At 49.5% G+C, this 18,658-nt stretch overlaps 1 protein-coding gene across 6 annotated transcripts in view; it reads left to right on the top strand.

Moving 5' to 3' along the window:
• Window positions 1-16,943, top strand: part of zgc:110366 (uncharacterized protein LOC550476 homolog) — a 196,692-nt gene extending 179,749 nt beyond the window's left edge. For 4 of the 6 annotated variants that reach the window (XR_005460356.1, XM_038794743.1, XM_038794742.1 and 1 more), the window contains one exon: window positions 16,087-16,943. Coding sequence is in view for 2 of the 6 variants with exons in the window: in XM_038794743.1 (XP_038650671.1) it covers window positions 16,087-16,221 (135 nt within the window). In the remaining 4 variants the exon portion in view is untranslated. The remainder of the gene's footprint in view (window positions 1-16,086) is intronic. The other 2 variants (XR_005460358.1, XR_005460357.1) reach the window with 2 other exon arrangements.
• Window positions 16,944-18,658: the final 1,715 nt, after the last annotated feature.

Here is an 18,658-nt window from a genome sequence, read left to right as displayed (position 1 = left end):
TGGAAAATACCGGCCTATGTCTCTGGATTACTTGGCCAGTAATATTGCCACTATGCTACCATCACCCGATTAACCATCTTCTCCACCTCCCTCTTGTGTTGGTCAAATGTGATGACGCCCTCACATCATTCCCTCCTTACCCTTTCCTTGGTCTTACTGTGGCCCAGGTGAAACCAAGGTGTCAATGGTGCGTTTATCATGAGCACCAGGGCCGGCCCAAGGTACCGGCAACTCGGGCAGTCGCCCGGGGCGCCATGTGCTAGGGGGCGCCAGAGACTCGGGTCCCGCGCATGCGCAGTTGGGCCGGTGCAAGGAGCATCGGTAGCAAGGAGGTCATAAATTAAAAATGTAAAGTCATAAATTTTAAATGGTCACTCAAAGTGAGGAGAGAGGTTTGGAGACATTTCTTTACACAAAGGACAGTAGCAGATGGGATGTTTTGCCACAAGAGAATGATTGAGGTAGGGATCATTATATTTTTTGAGGAAAGAGAATAAATATTTAAAGCAACAGGAGTTGCAGAGACGGGGGACGGGATTCTCCTTTTGGGGGACTAAGTCCCCAAGCCTGCCGACAAAACGAACGAGAATCACTCCGGACTTTTTCCTCGAAAGTCCGGGGTGATTCCCCGTTTTCCAGGGGGCTAGCAGGCCTTCTGCGTGTGTCCCGCCGCTCTGGCTGCCGTCGGGGCCCGGCTGGACAGACTGTGCGGCCCGGCATGCGCACAGTGGCCGTAAGCGGGTCCACGCATGCCCTCGGTGGTCCACCTCGGCGTGGGCGCCGCCAACATGGCGGAGCCACACAGCGGGCCCACACGGAGGAAGATAGGTCGCTCCCGAATTGCGATGGCCTGCCAATCGGTGACCCCCGTCATCAAGCCCTCCCCCCGTGTCCAATCCCATGCCCGCCCACCATAACGCCCACATCAGCCGCGACTCCGAGTTCCCGCCAGGTGGGACCACATTAGAACCTCACAGGCGGGACTCAGCGGGCACTCATCCCGTCGAGCGATGAGAATCACCGGGGGGGGGGGGCCTTTTCCAATGGCCCCCGACCGGCGCCGCGTTGATCGATCGCACGTGTAATTCTCCATTCCCGCGCCGAACGCAATTTCGGCATGAAGGGTCGGAGAATCCCGCCCAAGGTCAATAGGTTTGTTTTGAGTTACTCGAGCAAAGCGTCAACATGTGCTGTGGTCCTCTACGCTGTGAACATATTACGGTGAGTTTGATAGGCGGCATGGTGGCGCAGTGGTTAGCACTGCTGCCTACGGCGCTGAGGATCTGGGTTTGATTCCAGCCGAGGGTCACTGTCTGTGTGACGTTTGAACATTCTCCACATGTATGTGTGGGCCTCACTCCCACAACCCAAAGATGTGCAGTTTAGCTGGATTGGCCATGCTAAATTGCCCCTTAATTGGACAAACAATAATTGGGTACTCTAAATTTATTTGAAAAGAGATGAGCTTGATGGCGGAACATTCTGTTTTAAATTGCCTGATGCAGTGAGAGCAAGAATATCAAAGTGGGGGGGGGGTGGTCGTTGATGGGTTTGTTGCAATATTTCAAGCAGCTCGGTGAAGATCAGAATTTCCAAATGCCCTGGACAAATCCTTCCATGGATCCTTTCAGCAGCAGGAAGTAGATATCCCAGTGAGAACTGCAGGAAGAAAGAGCATAATTGGGGGGTTTTACACCCGTGCAGGCACCATCCCTCTAAAACAGACCAGATCGTTATTTTTCTCAGCGGAGTTAGCTTTGCTTCCTGATGTTCTGGAACTTCTCAGATCTTCCTTATCATTTTATTACATCCTTTTCCTTGTCGGATATTTCAGGAATTACTAGGGAATTCCCACGTGGAATTATTATTTTACCTCAGTCAGATTTCCCACTGACCTTCATTTCTTTCTGCTGATTCATCATTTCATCAAATAGCAGATGGTTAAGAAAAAGATTGCAGCTGAGTGAGACTGAAAGCACAGTTATATCTTCCAAACAGTCAACGGTCTCTAGCAGAAACACCCTGAAACCTCTATGAAGATACTGCAACTCAAAAGATTTTTTTTCCTAATTTTGAATATTGTCAACAAATTACACATGAAAAGCATTTCTGTTGCATTTTAAGTGAAATCTTCTCCACCAGTGTTATGTTGCTGTCTAGAAGCTACATCGGGGCGGGATTCTCCATCGGCCGCGCCAAGATCGGGAAAGGTGATTGGCAGAGAATCAATGTTTTTTTAAACTTAGAGTAGCCAATTATTTTTTTCCAATTAAGTGGCAGCCCACCTATCTTGCACATCTTTGGGTTGTGGTGGTGAAACCCCTGCAGACATGGGGAGAATGTGCAAACTCCACACGGACAGTGATCTGGGGAGAATTGATTTTGGCGTGAAATCGTGGCGGGCGCCAGGTTCACGCCAAATCGCAATTCTCCGGTGCCTCGACAGTGTCGTCAATGCGTTCCACTCCGCACGTACAGTAAACACTTTGCATATCATTAGTGGGCCTGACCTGGTATTTTCCGGGAAACCGAAATTCTCCGCCACCACTGGGGTGAATTCCCGACGGCGAGGTTTACTTGTGTTCTTAAAAATTGGGAGACAGCACCGTGGCTGATGAGGGAGTGAAAGGAGGTAGGACACAGAGAGGCACACCGTGGACTGCCAGCCCTGATGCAGACCGGGCTGGCAGGTATGAGGGGGGGCCCTGTCGGGGGGAGGGGGTGTTGATTGGGGGATGTGCCGTGGGGCGGGGTGTCCAGGCACAGACCGCCATTGCCGCAGCCTGCAAGGCAGCCCCCTTGCTGCAAATTCCACTGACCCACCACCGTGGCCCGTGGTTCTGCAGAGTGCCAACGGCCGTATGGGTGCCCCTACCCCCGCACTCCAGCCCCCACCTTCCAACCCACCACCCCGCACCCGACTCTCCCCCATACCACTACCCCTCCTCCCCCAACTGGGTGCCACCCATCAGCAGGGCAACAACCACATCAGCTCCTACAGGCGTGAGCCAGACAACTGGCAAGGGCAACACCAGCCGACCGTACCCTGGGCAACAGGGACGGTCACCAAGAAGCCCCCAACGTGCCGGGCACCGATGGGGCCAGGGCTACAGGGTTGGGGGAGGGGGGGTTATATGGGGGCAAGGTCAGCAGTGCCAACCAGGGCCACCGTGTAGTCCATTGGACCTGGTTGGGCACGGGGTTACCCACCATGTTAACATGTCAGCCTTTCACCCTCTGCAGACAATGGGTATTGGAATACAACCAGCAAAGATGGCCTTCCTCCGAGTCGCTGCAGTCACTGTGTGACCATGAGATGCGAATCATGCACGTCTGCGCCCGATACCCAGGCAGTGTGCATGACGTCTTCATCCTTGCACATCTGACGGTTCCTGGCCTCTTAGAGACCCCCGCCACCCCAGCTGGAGGGGTGGCTCTTGGGCGACCGGGGCTATCCTCTGTGGTCATGGCTACTGATGCCTATCCGGAGGCCACAGATCAACGCGGACACACGCTACAACCCCCCACTGTAGCGACCAGGAGCATGATCAAGTGGTGCACCACCATCCTGAGGATGTGGTTCAGGTGCCTGGACCGCTGTGGAGGGACTCTCCAGTATAGTGCTGAGATGGTTGCCCACATCGTAGTGGCCTGCTGCATCTTCCACAACATCGCGCAGCAGAGGGGTGACATGCTGGAGGAGGGGGGTGAACGTCAGTCCACGCCCTATGTGGATGATGTGGGGAATGCGGAGGATGGGCAGGACATGGGGCCCGTGCAGGTATGGGAGGTCGCACAACATGTGCACCAGGACCAACGCGCATTGGATGCTCTGATCGGCTCCAGGTTCACCGATTTGGGAGGGGGGACGAGACCTACCAGGTGCAGAGACACTGCATCCCACCACCCCTCCGGCCACCCGTAAGCCTGCAACCCCCTCCGTGATACATATCTGCCACACCATGGGGTGCGGGCCCTTGGCAGGCAGTAACAGTTAGTATGGTCCATGAATTGGAGGATGATGACACGTCGCCCTGCGATGTGCTCTGCTGCTCCACGTCATTTGACAACATCTGACTCCTGCCCACGTGACCCTTGCATGTGAGCTGGCTATTCTATCACACGGTCCCATCGAATCCCTGAGGTGGCGGAGGTGGGAGTGGGGGGGATATCAGAGCAGTGAGCGCTGACTGAACTGCAGTCACTGGGCCAAGCCCACCCCCAATGTCTGCCCATTTCCCAACCCCCACCCATGCCCCCTCTGCGGCCAGCTCAGTCCACTCCTCACACCCTTCCGGCAGAGCGCCGAGGCAGGTAGTAACGTTGTGGACAGGTGTTTAATGTGAGAACATATATGCAGATTTGTGCCCTAGCCCCTATCGCTAAACTGTGCCCTGCACCCGTGCCAACATTTAAAAATAAATAAATTTAGTATCCAATTTATTTTTCCAATTAAGGGGCAATTTAGCATGGCCAATTCATCTATCTTGCACATCTTTGGGTTGTGGGGGCGAGACCCACACAGACACGGGGAGAATGTGCAAACTCCACGCAAACAGTGACCCAAAGCCGGGATCGAACCTGGTACCTCGGCAAGGTGGGGCAGCAGTGCTAACCACTGTGCCACCGTGCTGTTCTTGCCAACTTAAGTAGTGTCTAATTTTCTGGCCTTCCAGGCCCTGACGCTACTCCTCAGTGGATCCCCAGATGGTACACCAGGAGGTGGCCTGCTCTGTGACCTGGGTCTCCTGTGACGGCTGTCTTCTGGTACGACCAGGCCTGGATGGGCCCGGTTGCTGCTCGGGTGTCCCAGGTGGCATGGTGCCACCCGGTTCTGCCTGCTGCCAATGTGATGCACAGGGAAGAAGGGAGAGGGGTCCGTGGTGCTGCAGTGTTTCATTACCTCCCCTGCGGGAGTCATCGGCACGGACCTCACACCTCCTTCGCCCTCTGGGGCCCGGTGGGCTACTTCACGGGACGGGGTGCGAGGAGAGCTCTCCATCACCTGGCAGTGCCAGTCCTGGTGTGGCGGGGGGGTGGGAGGGTTGACACACGTGCCGTAGGGAATCGCTATTCAGCAGGGTCTCACTTCCTTGTCCGATGCAACCTCGACCCCGGCACTTTCTAAGGACCCACTGACCATGTCCAGTGCCCTCTGTTCTGCTACGGTGAGGTGCTGCAGGTCCGGCGGTCCCCCTCCAGTCTTCTCCCAATCCCGGCGGTTATGGCCGGTCTTCTCCTGGGGGTGGGGTTTGGTGGAGAGACAGAAAATGCACAGTTAGACTGTCCGACACGTGCAGCTCAGGGTGTCGGTAGCTGGTGGCTTCAGTAGCCAGGGCACCCGGCCATGGTGGTCTGTATGGGTGCTGGCATGTGGTGCACGATGGGGTTGGGATCTCAGTTGTGTGGGACAGGGGTTAGTGCCAGGGGCACAGTGCTGCCTACTCACCCTAGCCACCCTGAGAAGGTCATGCAGTTATTTTTTTGCAGGCTGGTCTGGACAGTGTTGCCCACGGCACTGACCACCTCTGCCACCTGCGTTCAGGCCAGACACATGGCAGCTGCTGACAGACTCCTTCCCACGGGATCATAGAATCATAGAATTTACAGTGCAGGCGGAGGCCATTTTGCCTATCGAGTCTGCATTGGCCCTTGGAAAGTGCACCCCACTTATTCCCACCCCAACCCTGTAACCCCACTCGGCTCTCCTCCATGGTGTCTGGCAGGGTCTCCAGTTCCGTGCCGGAGAACCTCTGGGCCCCACGTCTTGCTGCCATCTTGTTGGAGTGTGTCGGGAGTGAAGTGTGTATGTGCGGCTGCAGCTTGTCAGCCTCCTGAGTGTCAATCACAGATCCGGCGAACCCTGCACCATTTCTCGTAGGAAACGATTGTGTTCCATGTGATCCCAGTGCTAGCACCTCGCTGAATTGGTCCAGGTACGGCACCAGTTTTGCTGTTATGGAAGTCCACGAATCCTGCCGGCCTCAATATTTAGTCTCAGGAACGGAGAATCCGGCCGAGGATCGCTGAAGTGAGCTTTACATTTAAACCATCGCTGTTTTCACGACGGCGGCAACCACACCTGGTCGCTGCCATCGTGAACATGGGCGCCAAATGCTGGTTTGAGGCTTGTGGGAGGCGGAGAGGGCAGAGTACCACGGCCGTGCTCGGGAGGGGGCTGGCCCACGATCGGTGCCCACTGATCGTCGGGCCAACGTCTCAAAGCGATGCACTCTTTCCCCTCCACTGCCCCGCATGATCAAGCCGCCACGTCTTGCGGGGCAGCGGAGGGGAAGACAGCAACCGCGCATCCATGGGTTTGAGCCGTCAGCGTCGTGACGTCAGTCGCGCATGCACGAGTTGGAGCCGCCCAACCCGCACATGCGCGGCTGACGTCACTTAGGCACCACCGTCGCGTAATTCTCGGCACGTCGCCTTGACGCAAACGTCAAGGCCTGCCGGCCGAGAGTTACGGAGCACCGCTCCTAGCCCCCTGGGTGAGGGTGAATAAGGTGAGAGGAGCGGCCTCCGAGGTCGTCGTGAAACTCGGCCGAGTTCATGACGGCCTTCCCGATTTTTCGCGGGAGCGGAGAATTCCGCCCATGGCCTCCCGGGGACCCGGGTCCAGCTTCACATGCACCACCTTGGAAATTACCCTAAACACCTCCTACCAGTACTCCCCAAGCTTTGGACAGGACCAAAACATATGAACGTGATTAGCAGGGCACCCCCCCCCCCCGCAACGTTCACACACATCTTCTACCCCTTCAAAGAATCGGCTCATCCTTGCCCTCGTGAGGTGTGCTCTGTATACCACCTTCAGCTGTATCAGACCCAACCTCGGACACGAAGTGGAGGCATTTACTCTCTGGAGCACCTCACACCAGACCCCCTCCTCTATAACCTCTCCCAATTCTTCCTCCCACTTCACTTTTAATTTATCTTGTTGTTTACTGGGCTTTGGGGGGTGTGATACATGCGTTGCTACGGTCTTGGGGGTGTTATACTTATTGTGTTGTTTTATTGGTGCTTGCTATTGTTTGTTGTTATATTTTCTGTAAAAAATTTCAATAAAAATTTTTTTTTTTTTAAAGTGTCATTTGCGTCCCATACTGGGAGGTACACATATTTTCAGAGTAGGTCTCTCTCTTATTTGTACAGTAAATAAAAAGCTGTTCTCTTCCACTTTCTTCTCTCTTAATGCCATAAACCATCACAAAATAGCACAACCTGCTCCCATTTTTCACTGTAACTAGTTGTCTCAGGGAAGTCTGGGGCTCCATTGACTCTCCATGTGAGATTATGTCTGGCCTTGGGGCATGAACCCCTGTGATGGTCTGTCTGAGAAGACCTGGCATCATCCACTTACGTGGTGTGATGGATAATGGATTCACATCCTAATGCTCTAATACTGAGCAATGGTGCTGATGCTATGCTGTTGTACCATAAGTCTCCTCATCTACTCTGCACTGATGTAAAACATACCACTAGAAGCAACGCATCACAAATTGTCTTCTGCTTGCTTTATAATAATTCTGTGGGGGAAGCGGTCTCTCTCTGCTGCAATTGTTTTGGCAGCTTATGCTTTAGGTGGTGTGTGAACTTTGTTTGCTTTTGTTATACTGTGGGTGTGGCTTCTCTCACCATTGTCTTAGTCAAGGTACAGTCATCAGAGTCATTTCAGATATTGTACTGCACAATGGATTAACAGTGAATCGAAACAAGTGATAATTGAAAAGCACTTACATTTTAGGGATGTGGTTTACATTTTCATACCGCTTCACCATTATCCTAACAAAAGTCCATTAAAGAGCATCGTATGCTGGGTCGGAATGGAGGAGAGTTCATGCAGGGGGTCGGGGCTGAAGGCACTAGCAATGGCCTCGCTGTTTTCTTCCACTTTCTTCTCTCTTAATGCCATAAACCATCACAAAATAGCACAACCTGCTCCCATTTTTCACTGTAACTAGTTGCCTCTGGGAAGTCTGGGGCCCCATTGACTCTCCATGTGAGATTATGTCTGGCCTTGGGGCATGAACCCCTGTGATGGTCTGTCTGAGAATACTCAGGGAGTCCGGTAGTAATAGCTTCATTGAAAATCTGGAGGCAGTTTCGCCAACACTTCAGGTTGGGGGAAGGGTCAAGGGAAATGCCGAACCGGGAGAACCACAGATTTGAGCCAGGGAGGTGGGACGGAAGCTTTCGGAAATGGGAAGAGAAGGGGATTAAGACTCTAAAAGATTTGTTTCCTCGGGGTCGATTTGTAGGATTGAGGGAGTACCCTATCGCTGAGCCAGAAAGTCGAGGAAAGGTTGCCACCGCCTAAAGAACCCTTGTACCGATCCTCTCAGGGCGAATTTGACCTTCTCCGGCTTAATAAATCCCACCATGTCATTGATCCAGGTCTCCACGCTTGGGGGTCTCGCATCCTTCCACTGTAGCAAGATCCTCCGCCGGGCTACTAGGGACACAAAGGCCAAAACATCGGCCTCTCTCGCCTCCTGCACTCCCGGGCAAATTACACTTTAATGTTTGCTGCAGAGTAAATCATAGACTAACTACTGGAGTTGAGTCTCTACCAGGCTTTTTCTGTATTTTATTTGTCAAGATATGTTGCAAGGAAATGCCACATTCCATTTACATCAGAGCCACATATGGCGTTGAAGGTTGGAATCAGTGGGATTCAATCCTGAAAAAATATGCTGTGGCAGGGTTTTTCAAAGTGCAGGTCAGGACCCGCGGATGGGTCACGACCCGCGGATGGGTCGCGGGCAGGTGACGGAAGGGTTGTGGAGTGATCTGTCGCGGTGTTCCCTATTCTGAAAGAAGCACCAATGGCCGGCACTGACATTTAAATTTAAAACGGCGGCTGCGACCAGCATTTAAAATGAGAACAGCGCCATTATCAGCCGTGCTGCCTTCTGACCATACGAGGCAACAGTCAGCAGGTCACGCTCCCTGCACATACACTTGACACCAAGCACCCTGTACGTAAGTGCTATTGGCGTGAAATCACAGAGATTAGCCTCTTCCACTTTCTAGCTGCTAGCAAACAAGAAAGGAGGACTGTGAAGATGGATTGTTTTGTTACAAGAAAGAGATGGCCAGAAACGCGAATAGGCAGTGTACATATTGGCCTGGATCTCACTGGAGAGAACTGCTAAGGAGAGTCCACGACTCGATAGAGCAGTGCTGGTGTCAGCTCTGTTAGTGTATAGAGTTCCAGGGCCTCCGGTGAATAGCCCAAAAAGAAGTTTGGCAAGTGCAATTATAAAACCAAAACTACTACATGTTCCCCACACTGCTAGGGCACTATTGAAGAAAACAGGATAAGTAAGGGAACTGTCAATAATAATAATAATCGCTTATTGTCACAAGTAGGCTTCATGAAGTTACTGTGACAAGCCCTTAGTCGCCACATTCCGGTTCCAGCGCCTGTTCGGGGAGGCCAGTACAGGAATTGAACCCGTGCTGCTGACATTGTTCTTCTTTGCCAGCCAGCTATTTAGCCCATTGTGCTAAACCCGCCCCTTAGACTGGCAAGCCTTATTCGGTCACATTTGGCTGCGCTGATCAACAGTTTTTGTCGCTACCTTCCAGATGAAAAGCTTCAGATTTTGAAAGAAAGGAGTTGGGTGAAAAGTTCCTTTGAGTGTGAGACTGCAGAGTCAGTTAACTTACAGCTGACTCCAAATGAAGAGACTGAGCTGCTACACCTGACCTGCGACAGTACATTAAATGCACACCACAAGTCCATGAGGTTGTCAGGATTCTGGAGTAGCATCTCCCAGGAAGTTCTAGTGCTGAGTAAAACAAGTATTTTGTTGCTGTTGTCCTTTACGGCGACCTACATGTGCGAGGTTGGATTTTCTGTTCTCACAAAGATGAAGTTGGGACAATGGAATAGGCTGAAATCTGCACCTGATATGCACATTGCCCTCTCCACCTGTAAACCTGATTAAAGTGAGATCGTAAGGACCAAGCAGGTTCACCTGTCACATTAAAGGTATAGTAAGAAGTCCTACAACACCAGCTTAAAGTCCAACAGGTTTGTTTCGAATCACCAGCTTTCGGAGCACAGCTCCTTCCTCAGGTGAATGAAGAGGTGGGTTCTAGAAACATATATATAGACAAAGTCAAAGATGCAAGACAATAATTTGAATGCGAGTCTTTGCAGGTAATTAAGTCTTTACAGGTTCAGACGGAGCAACTGGAGAGAGGGATAATCACAGGTTAAAGAGGCGTGAATTGTCTCAGGCCAGGACAGTAGGATTTTGCAAGCCCAGGCCAGATGGTGGGGAGGTGAATGTAATGCAACATGAATCCAAGGTCCTGGTTGAGGCCGTACTCATGTGTGCGGAACTTGGCTATAGGTTTCTGCTCTGCGATCGCTTACCCGAAGACCAGAGGCTGAATGCCCTTGACTGCTGAAGTCTTCCCCGACTGGAAGGGAACATTCCTGCCTGGCGATTGTCACGTGATATCTATTCATCTGTTGTCATAGTGTCTGCATGGTCTCGTCAATGTACCACGCTTCGGGACATCTTTTCCGGCAGCGTATGAGGTAGACAAGGTTGGCAGAGTCGCACGAGTATGTACCACGTACCTGGTGGGCGGTGTTCTCACGTGTAATGGTGGTACCCATGTCGATGATCTGGCACGTCTGCAGAGATTGCCATGGCAGGGTTGTATGGTGTCGTGGTCGCTGTTCTGAAGGCTGGGTAGTTTGCTGCAAACAATGGTCTGTTTGAGATTGTGCGGTTGCTTGAAGGGAAGTAGTGGGGATGACCTTGGCAAGATGTTCGTCTTCATCGATGACGTGTTGAAGGCTATGAAGAAGATGTAGTTTCTCCGCTCTGGGGAAGTACTGAATGACGAAGGGTACTCTGTCGGTCGTGTCCCGTATTTGTCTTCTGTGGAGGTCGGTGCGGTTTTTTGTTGTGGAGTGTTGGAACTGTCGATCGATGAGTCGAGTGCCATATCCTGTTCGTACGAGGGCACCTTTCAATGTCTGTAGATGTATGTTACGCTCCTCCTGGTCTGAGAAGATCCTGTGTTATCGGAGACTTGTCCGTAGGGGATGGCTTCTTTAATATGTTTAGGGTGGAAGCAGGAGAAGTGGAGCATCGTGAGGTTATCCGTGGGCTTGCGGTAAAGCGAAGTGCTGAGGTGACCGTCCTTGATGGAGATGAATATGTCCAAGAATGCAACTGATTCTGGAGGGTCGTCCATGGTGGGTCTGATGGTGGGATGGAACTTATTGATGCCATTGTGTAGACGTTTCAGTGATTCTTCGCCATTGGTCCAAAGGAAAAAAATGTCATTGATATATCTGGTGTATAACATCAGTTGAAGGTCCAGTGCGGTGAGGAGGTCTTGTTCGAACTTGTGCACTAAGATGTTGGCATATTAAGGTGTGAATTTGGTCCCCATGGCTGTTCTGTATGTCTCGATGAAGAACTTATTGTCGAAGGTGAAGACGTTGTCATCCAGAATTAAGCGGATGAGTTACAGAATTGCATCTGGAGATTGGCAGTTGTCGGTGTTGAGTACTGAGGCTGTTGCAGCAATGCCGTCGTCATGGGGGATGCTAGTGTAGAGTGCCGAGACGTCCATTGTGACGAGGAATGTTCCTGGTTCAACTGGTCCATGGGTGCTGAATTTCTGTAAGATGTCCGTCGTATCGCGACAGAAGCTGGCCGTGCCAGATCATCGACATGGGTACCACCATTACACGTGAGAACACCACCCACCAGGTATGTGGTATATACTCGTGCGACTTGGCTAACGTTGTCTACCTCATTCGCTGCAGGAAAGGATGTCCCGAAGCGTGGTACATTGGCGAGGCCATGCAGACGCTGCGACAACGAATGAACGGACATCGCGCGACAATCGCCAGGCAGAAATGTTCCCTTTCAATCCGGGAAGACTTCAGCAGTCAAGGGTATTCCGCTTTTGATCTTCGGGTAAGCATTCTCCAAGGCGGCCTTCAGGACGCACGGCAACGCAGAATCGCCAAGCAGAAACTTATAGCCAAGTTCCGCACACATAAGTACGGCTTCAACCGGGACCTTGGATTCATGTCGCATTACATTTATCCCCCATCATCTGGCCTGGGCTTGTAAAATCCTACCAACTGTCCTGGTTTGAGACAATTCATACCTCTTTAAACTGGGATTATCCCTCTCTCCTGTTGCTCTGTCTGGACCTGTAATGACTTAATTACCTGCAAAGACTCGCATTCAAAGTATTGTCTTGCATCTTTGACTTTGTCTAGTTTCTGGAACCCACCTCTTCATTCACCTGAGGAAGGAGCAGTGCTCCGAAAGCTAGTGATTTGAAGCAAACCTGTTGGACTTTAATCTGATGTTGTAAGACTTCTTACTGTGCTCACCCCAGTGCAACGCCGGCATCTCCACATCACATTAAAGGTAAGTGAAGATCAGCCAGCGCGAGTCTTGTGGGTCAGCCAGTGTGGGTCCCGAAGGCCAGCCGGCCGATGGACAAAAGTGGGTCCCAAGAAAGAGAGTTTGAAAAACACCGTGCTATTATCAGGTTGCAACTTCAATACTGGTAGAATGCCATTCTGCACCATAGTGTGCTGCTGTGTTGCTGCCCTGTCCCACTGTATCTTCATACAGTTGAAACGCTCTATATGTACAGCTACTTTGTGCCACCGTGTTGATTTGTTGTCTCTGTCCTTCCTTTGAATCTGTACCAATCCTTTTTGCCCCCTTTATTGGGGTAAAACTACATCATATCACTTATTTTTGTGAGTTCTCATTCCCCCTTCCCCCTCATATTGGTGTAGTTCTGCAATACTTAGTTTATTTGATGCCATTTGATGTCCCCTCTTGATAGTACTGTTGTGCTGTTTGTGTTTGCATGCTGCCATTCTAAGCCTTTTGTACTGGTCATTCGTCCTATCCTAGGTACGTCACAAATTAAGGGTGGAATTCATTGGAAAAATTTCTAAGTTCATTTGTGGTGGGTTTTTCAGGGAATTTCCCTCTGGCTCTGCCGGCAAGTTCCCCACCACTATTCAGTGACACTGAGGTTGCGGGCGCGATTCTCCCAAAAGGGAACAAAGTCCCCTAGCGAGCGCATTTATCCGCGTGTTTCCCAGCGCTTGCGGTGTCGAGAAACATAGGCTATTCAATGCCACCCGCGTTGTATAAGAAGAGTGAATGGGGAATGCATAGCCGAGGCCACACATAACCCTGTTTTGTACAGTGGGGAGCTCCGCTTGCTGGGCTTCCCCACTGTAGCAAGAGACCGGGACGCCATTTGCAAATGGCATCCCGATCTCCAAAGCTCCCAAAATGATCGCCGACAACGACCAACGGTACAGGACCCAGAGGGCATGCAGACACAGGGAGCACTGAAACATTTTAAACAATAAATTAAGGTTACTTAAACAAATAAGCTGCACATTCTCCCTGTGTCTGCGTGGGTCTCACCCCTACAACCTAAAGATGTGCAGGGTAGGTGGATTGACCACGCTAAATTGCCCCTTAATTGGAAAAAAAAGAATTGGGTACTCTAAATTTATTTTTTTTAATACTTAAACAAATAAACACTCAAGATTAAGCCTGCAATTTTCTCGTATCTCTCCTATCATTTAAAGACATCACTCCAATTACAATTAATGTGTAAATCTAAGATAAAATAGGAGGATTAGGTGCACTGGAGTTGCAACTTGAGAATACTGTCTGCACATTAGACTCCACAAATACTGCATTTACTCGTGGTATATTTAATTGTCCTATTTTTATTATTTGGGATAATTCAATTTGAGATCCAATTACAGTTCCAGTCTACGTAATCAAGATTGAACTTTGCCAGATCTGATTGCTGATCATGTCCTGTGTGACTTTAAAGTTTGTCTGAACTCTTCTTCCACCAATAACGTTTACGGAACTAAGGATTCCTCATGCAGGCAATATTTGCAGCCAAGTGACCCTGGGAAAACAATGATGGACTGAACAGACACTGCAGAATTAATTTTTTTAAAAACTATTTTTATTCAGCTTTTTCAATTTTATATGTGAACAGTAAAACAATAACACCCCTCCCCGGAGCCCTCCCCCCACATGTGAAAAAAACCCTCCCACAAAAAAGATCCCCCCACTTGTTCCCTCCTCCTCCCCCCCCCCCCCCCCCCCCCCCACACCACTTGACAACAAACCGTGAAAGTGTAGAGTAAATGGCTGCCATCTCCGTTAGAACCCCTCAATTGGACCCCTCACAGTGTACTTAACTTTCTTGAGATATAAAAATTCCTTGAGATCCCCCAACCATACTGAGGCACTGGGTGGAGAAGCTGACCTCCACCCCAGCAGTATCCGTCCATGAGCAATGAAAAAGGATTTTGGCAGAGAAACCGGCAAACACGGGAACAGAAAAACGAACCGTGGCAATCTTTACCGATTGAATTCTGCCCACCAAAGTCAGAGGGAGACTACCCCACCTCTAAGTCAGCCTTAACTCTGCTCACCAAACGCGCAAAATTCAGCTTCCGAAACCGGGTCCAATCCTGAGCCACCTGGACCCCCAAATACCTGAAATGGGAATACATTATGCGGAGTGGTAACACCCCCGGATCTGCTCCCCTCCCCAGCAGAGTGACCGGGAAACACTAACTTTTCTCCCAATTCAATTTATACCCTGAAAAAGTCCCAAACCCGCTTCAACAGCACCATGATATCACCCATAATGGAGATCGGATCCGTCACATACAAAATAACATCATCAGAGTACAAGGACACCCTGGGCGGGATTCTCCCAATCGCCAGCAGAGTGTCCACGCCGTCGGAAACGCCATTGCGTTTCACGACGGCATGAACGGGCCGCTGGGAGTACCGATTCTGGCCCCTACAGGGGGCCAGCACGGCGCTAGAGCGGTTCACGTCGCTCCAGCCTCCCATCCCGCGCGAACTGTGCGCCGCACCAACCCACGCATGCGCGGTGGCCTCCCTCAATGTGCCAGCCCCGACGCAACATGGCGCGGGGGTTCAGGGGCCGACGCGTAAGAAAATAGGCCCGGGGAGCGAGAGGCCGGCGCGCCGATCGGTGGGCCCCGATCGTGGGCCAGGCCCCATCGGAGGCCTCCCCCAGGGTTGGAGCCCCCCTCCCCTTCCCACAGGCCGCCCCCTGACCCTGCGCGCAGAGTTCCCACTGGCTGAGACCAGGTGTGGACGGTGTCGGCGGGACTCTGCCTTTTTAGAGCGGCCGCTCGGCCCATCCGGGCTGGAGAATCGGCGGCCCAGCCGCGTAGAGCAGCTTGCGACCGGCGCCGCGCCAAATGTGCCGGTGCCAATGGCGCTGATTCTCCACTGTGCGGCGAATCGTGTGCCGGTGTCGGAGCGGCATGACGTGGTTGCGGGTATTCACTGGCCTGGCGCAGGGCTGAGAGAATCCCGTCCCCTGTGTTCCACAACAACCCCCCCCCCCCCCCCCCCCCCCAGCCCCACCTAATTATCCCTTTCCACTTATCTAAAGCCCTCAGGGCAATGGCCAAAGGCTCAATTGCCAATGCAATCAAGAGGGGGCGTCATAGGGCACCCCTGCCTCGTTTCCCTGTGCAGCTGAAAGTATCCCGAACTTACATTATTTGTATGGACACTGGCCTTGGGTGTCTTGTATAACAGCCGACATGCAGAATTAATTTAACCATTTCAACCAATCTTCATATAGAGACACATCTACAAGAAATAGTATTCAGAGGGTAGAATGGAGAAAATAGTTATCAGATTGTGACATGCATAGAGTAATGTTTTCAGTACGATCAAGTCCAAGCTCATGTGAAGCGAAATGCTTCATTTTTTAAAATACTCTGTATTTGCGGATCTACAAAAATCTGAATACAGTATAATTGTTGAACTATAACTTTATGCGTTCTATGTTTAGTTGTCTTTTCTCGGGTTACATTAGAAAGCTGAAAAGTGCGATAAACGTGGCTAAATTATAAGTTACCTTTGTGATAATAATTGCTCCCACCCTGCACAATGCTATTCTGCAGACCTCCAAGATAGCACCTGTATTTTCATCATACACTGATACACATGGCTGTGATTTGTTTTACAGGTCTTTGATTTTTCACTCAACAAAGAAGACATGATATTTCTAAACTCACTGAAGAATGCCAAAAAGCTCATCACACTTCATTACCCTTTATGGAAGGAACAGGAATTACAATCAAAATTGACTTTTGTCCACTAAATGTTTTGAGACACGGTTTCTGTCTTTGCCTACAGTGTATTGTATAAAAAGCATTAACATTATTGATGATTTTTATTTTCTTTGTTGCAAATCAATGTCCCAGTTGATTAGTTTTATCTTTTCCAATGATGGAGTACTCCAGGCAAGTCTCAAGAGAGTCAGATTTGTGCCTTCACCTTAATGTCAAGCAATTTCTAATTTAAACTTGAATCTTAATTGATCCACATCTTTCACTTTACTTTTTAACATTGAAAATTGAAAATTATTCCTTTTCAGGTACTCCGTGCAATATCAGCAAGAGATTTGTTTATACTTTCCACTTCATTTCACGTTATTTTGATTTACTAATGCAAGACCTATGCTGTTTGTACCGTTACAAGAAAAGAGGTGCATTTATCCCAATAGGTGGAGTGGTCATTTGAGAAATTAAAAGTGACATTAGAGACACATGATCATTTTAAACTTATAGTTAACCTAGTGTTCTGAGAGTTGAATTATGCAGTAGGGTGTGGAACATTTAGATGTAACAAGCCCAAGTTTGTTACTATTTGTAACATTTTTCACAAATTTCTGAGGTAGCTCTGAGACAAGCCTGAGAGTATTTCCTAAAAAACATTGAATGTAATCAAGCAAGTCATTCGAAAACCTGTGTGCCTGTAACAATAAGACTAATTACTTGAATTGTACACGTTTATATTTAATTAAAATGTTTGCACACTTAACCAAGGTGTAGAATAGTTGCATCTGTTATCAAATGGGTTGTACTTTAAAAATGAGTACCTAGGTATGGTGATAGAGCCATTGAACAATTCAGATTGTCACCTTTTCCAAAGCCCAAAATCCAGTGGGGATTAGAATAGGGGTGGGAGTTTAGCTTGCATTTTGATGCTGGAGGCCTTCTTTTGCTATTGAAATTAATTTTAAATCTTACTTGTGCATTCACACCATGAGATACATCACTCAGTAAATGGGGGAAAAATAGACTCCTGTTTTAAAAACCAAACTTTCATGTTTGGTTTGAATTTTAGAAATTTGACAGCCTTAGGTTCATGTGATACTAAAATACGACAGCAAAGCATAGATCTAAATGACATCTGTATCCTGCAATGACAGATAGCCTTAACACCTGGATCTATGCTGTTCTCACAATAAACAACGTGAAATACTATTTCTTTCTTTGCTAGCTGCCTCTTCTATGACAGAATCAGCACATGGTTCCAGATCATGATAGATAATGGGGCTGATGCCCACAGGACCTTTATACTTTAATCCGCTCTCCATTGTGGTAAATGGAAGCTGACAAGATAGCGCCAAGCACCTTTCCATGGAAACAGCAATGGTCAAATAATGCTAATCAGCTAAGCTGGCTAACTTGGGTACAGGCTCATGAATCTGAAAATGAATCATTGAATGCTCAATATTGATCCCCACACTTTCATTGCATATTCTGTTAATTACCATTTTATCAAGCACTAGAATTAGTTACATAAAGCTTTGAGAATTAGGGATCAAAGCAAAAACTGCAACTGCATCACTGGTCGGTAAACATCTGAAATTGCTGCTGCTGCTGATTGTAGTTACTCCTACCAGGAAATCTGTAGTCGTGGTTTGTCACATTCAATTGTCTTGCGTCATTCTCGCATATCTACTGTATCTTTGCAATCTGAAATTGATGGTTTCACATTTCGGGTGGAATCATCAACAAAACCCCTGCAGCATAGGCAGCACAGTGGTGCAGTGGTTAGCACTGCTGCCTCAGGGGCAGCACGGTGGCACAGTGGATAGCATTGCTGCCTACGGTGCTGAGGACCCAGGTTTGAATCCTGGCCCTGGGTCACTGTCTGTGTGGAGTTTGCACGTTCTCCCCGTGCCTACATGAGTTTCGGCCCCACAACCCAAAGATATGCAGGTTAGGTGGATTGGCCACGCTAAATTGCCCCTTAATTGGAAAAAATAATTGGGTACTCTAAATTTATATTTTAAAAAAAACCACTGCTGCCTCACGGCACCGATGACCCTGGTTCAATCCTGGCCTGGCCCACTGTCCAGCCCATTCTTCCCATGTCTGTGTGGATCTCGCCCCCCCCACAACCCAAAGATGTGCAGGGTGTGTGGATTGACCACACTAAATTGCCCCTTAATTGGAAAAAAATAATTGGGTACTCTGAATTTATATTAAAAATCTCTCCAAGCAATTATTTTTCCCTGATCTTTGGACTGTAAATGAATGGACTGCATTTGTAACTGTGGTAAATGTAAATGGGTTAGAAAGTAAAATGGAATTCAGCATATAACACGCAATTTCAATATCTGAAACTACAGAATCCACAGCTAGCAGTTTAAAATGAGCTCTACTCTTTGAGGCGTGTTTGAATATTGCTCACTACAAACGCTGCAATTATCTCCGCTCACCTAAAATTGTATTCCATACACACAA

The sequence above is a fragment of the Scyliorhinus canicula genome, chromosome 4 (assembly GCF_902713615.1).
Source record: "Scyliorhinus canicula chromosome 4, sScyCan1.1, whole genome shotgun sequence".
Lineage (NCBI taxonomy): Eukaryota > Metazoa > Chordata > Chondrichthyes > Carcharhiniformes > Scyliorhinidae > Scyliorhinus > Scyliorhinus canicula.
The sequence above is the reverse complement of the archived record's forward strand: the minus strand, read 5'-3'. Positions and strand labels throughout refer to the sequence as shown.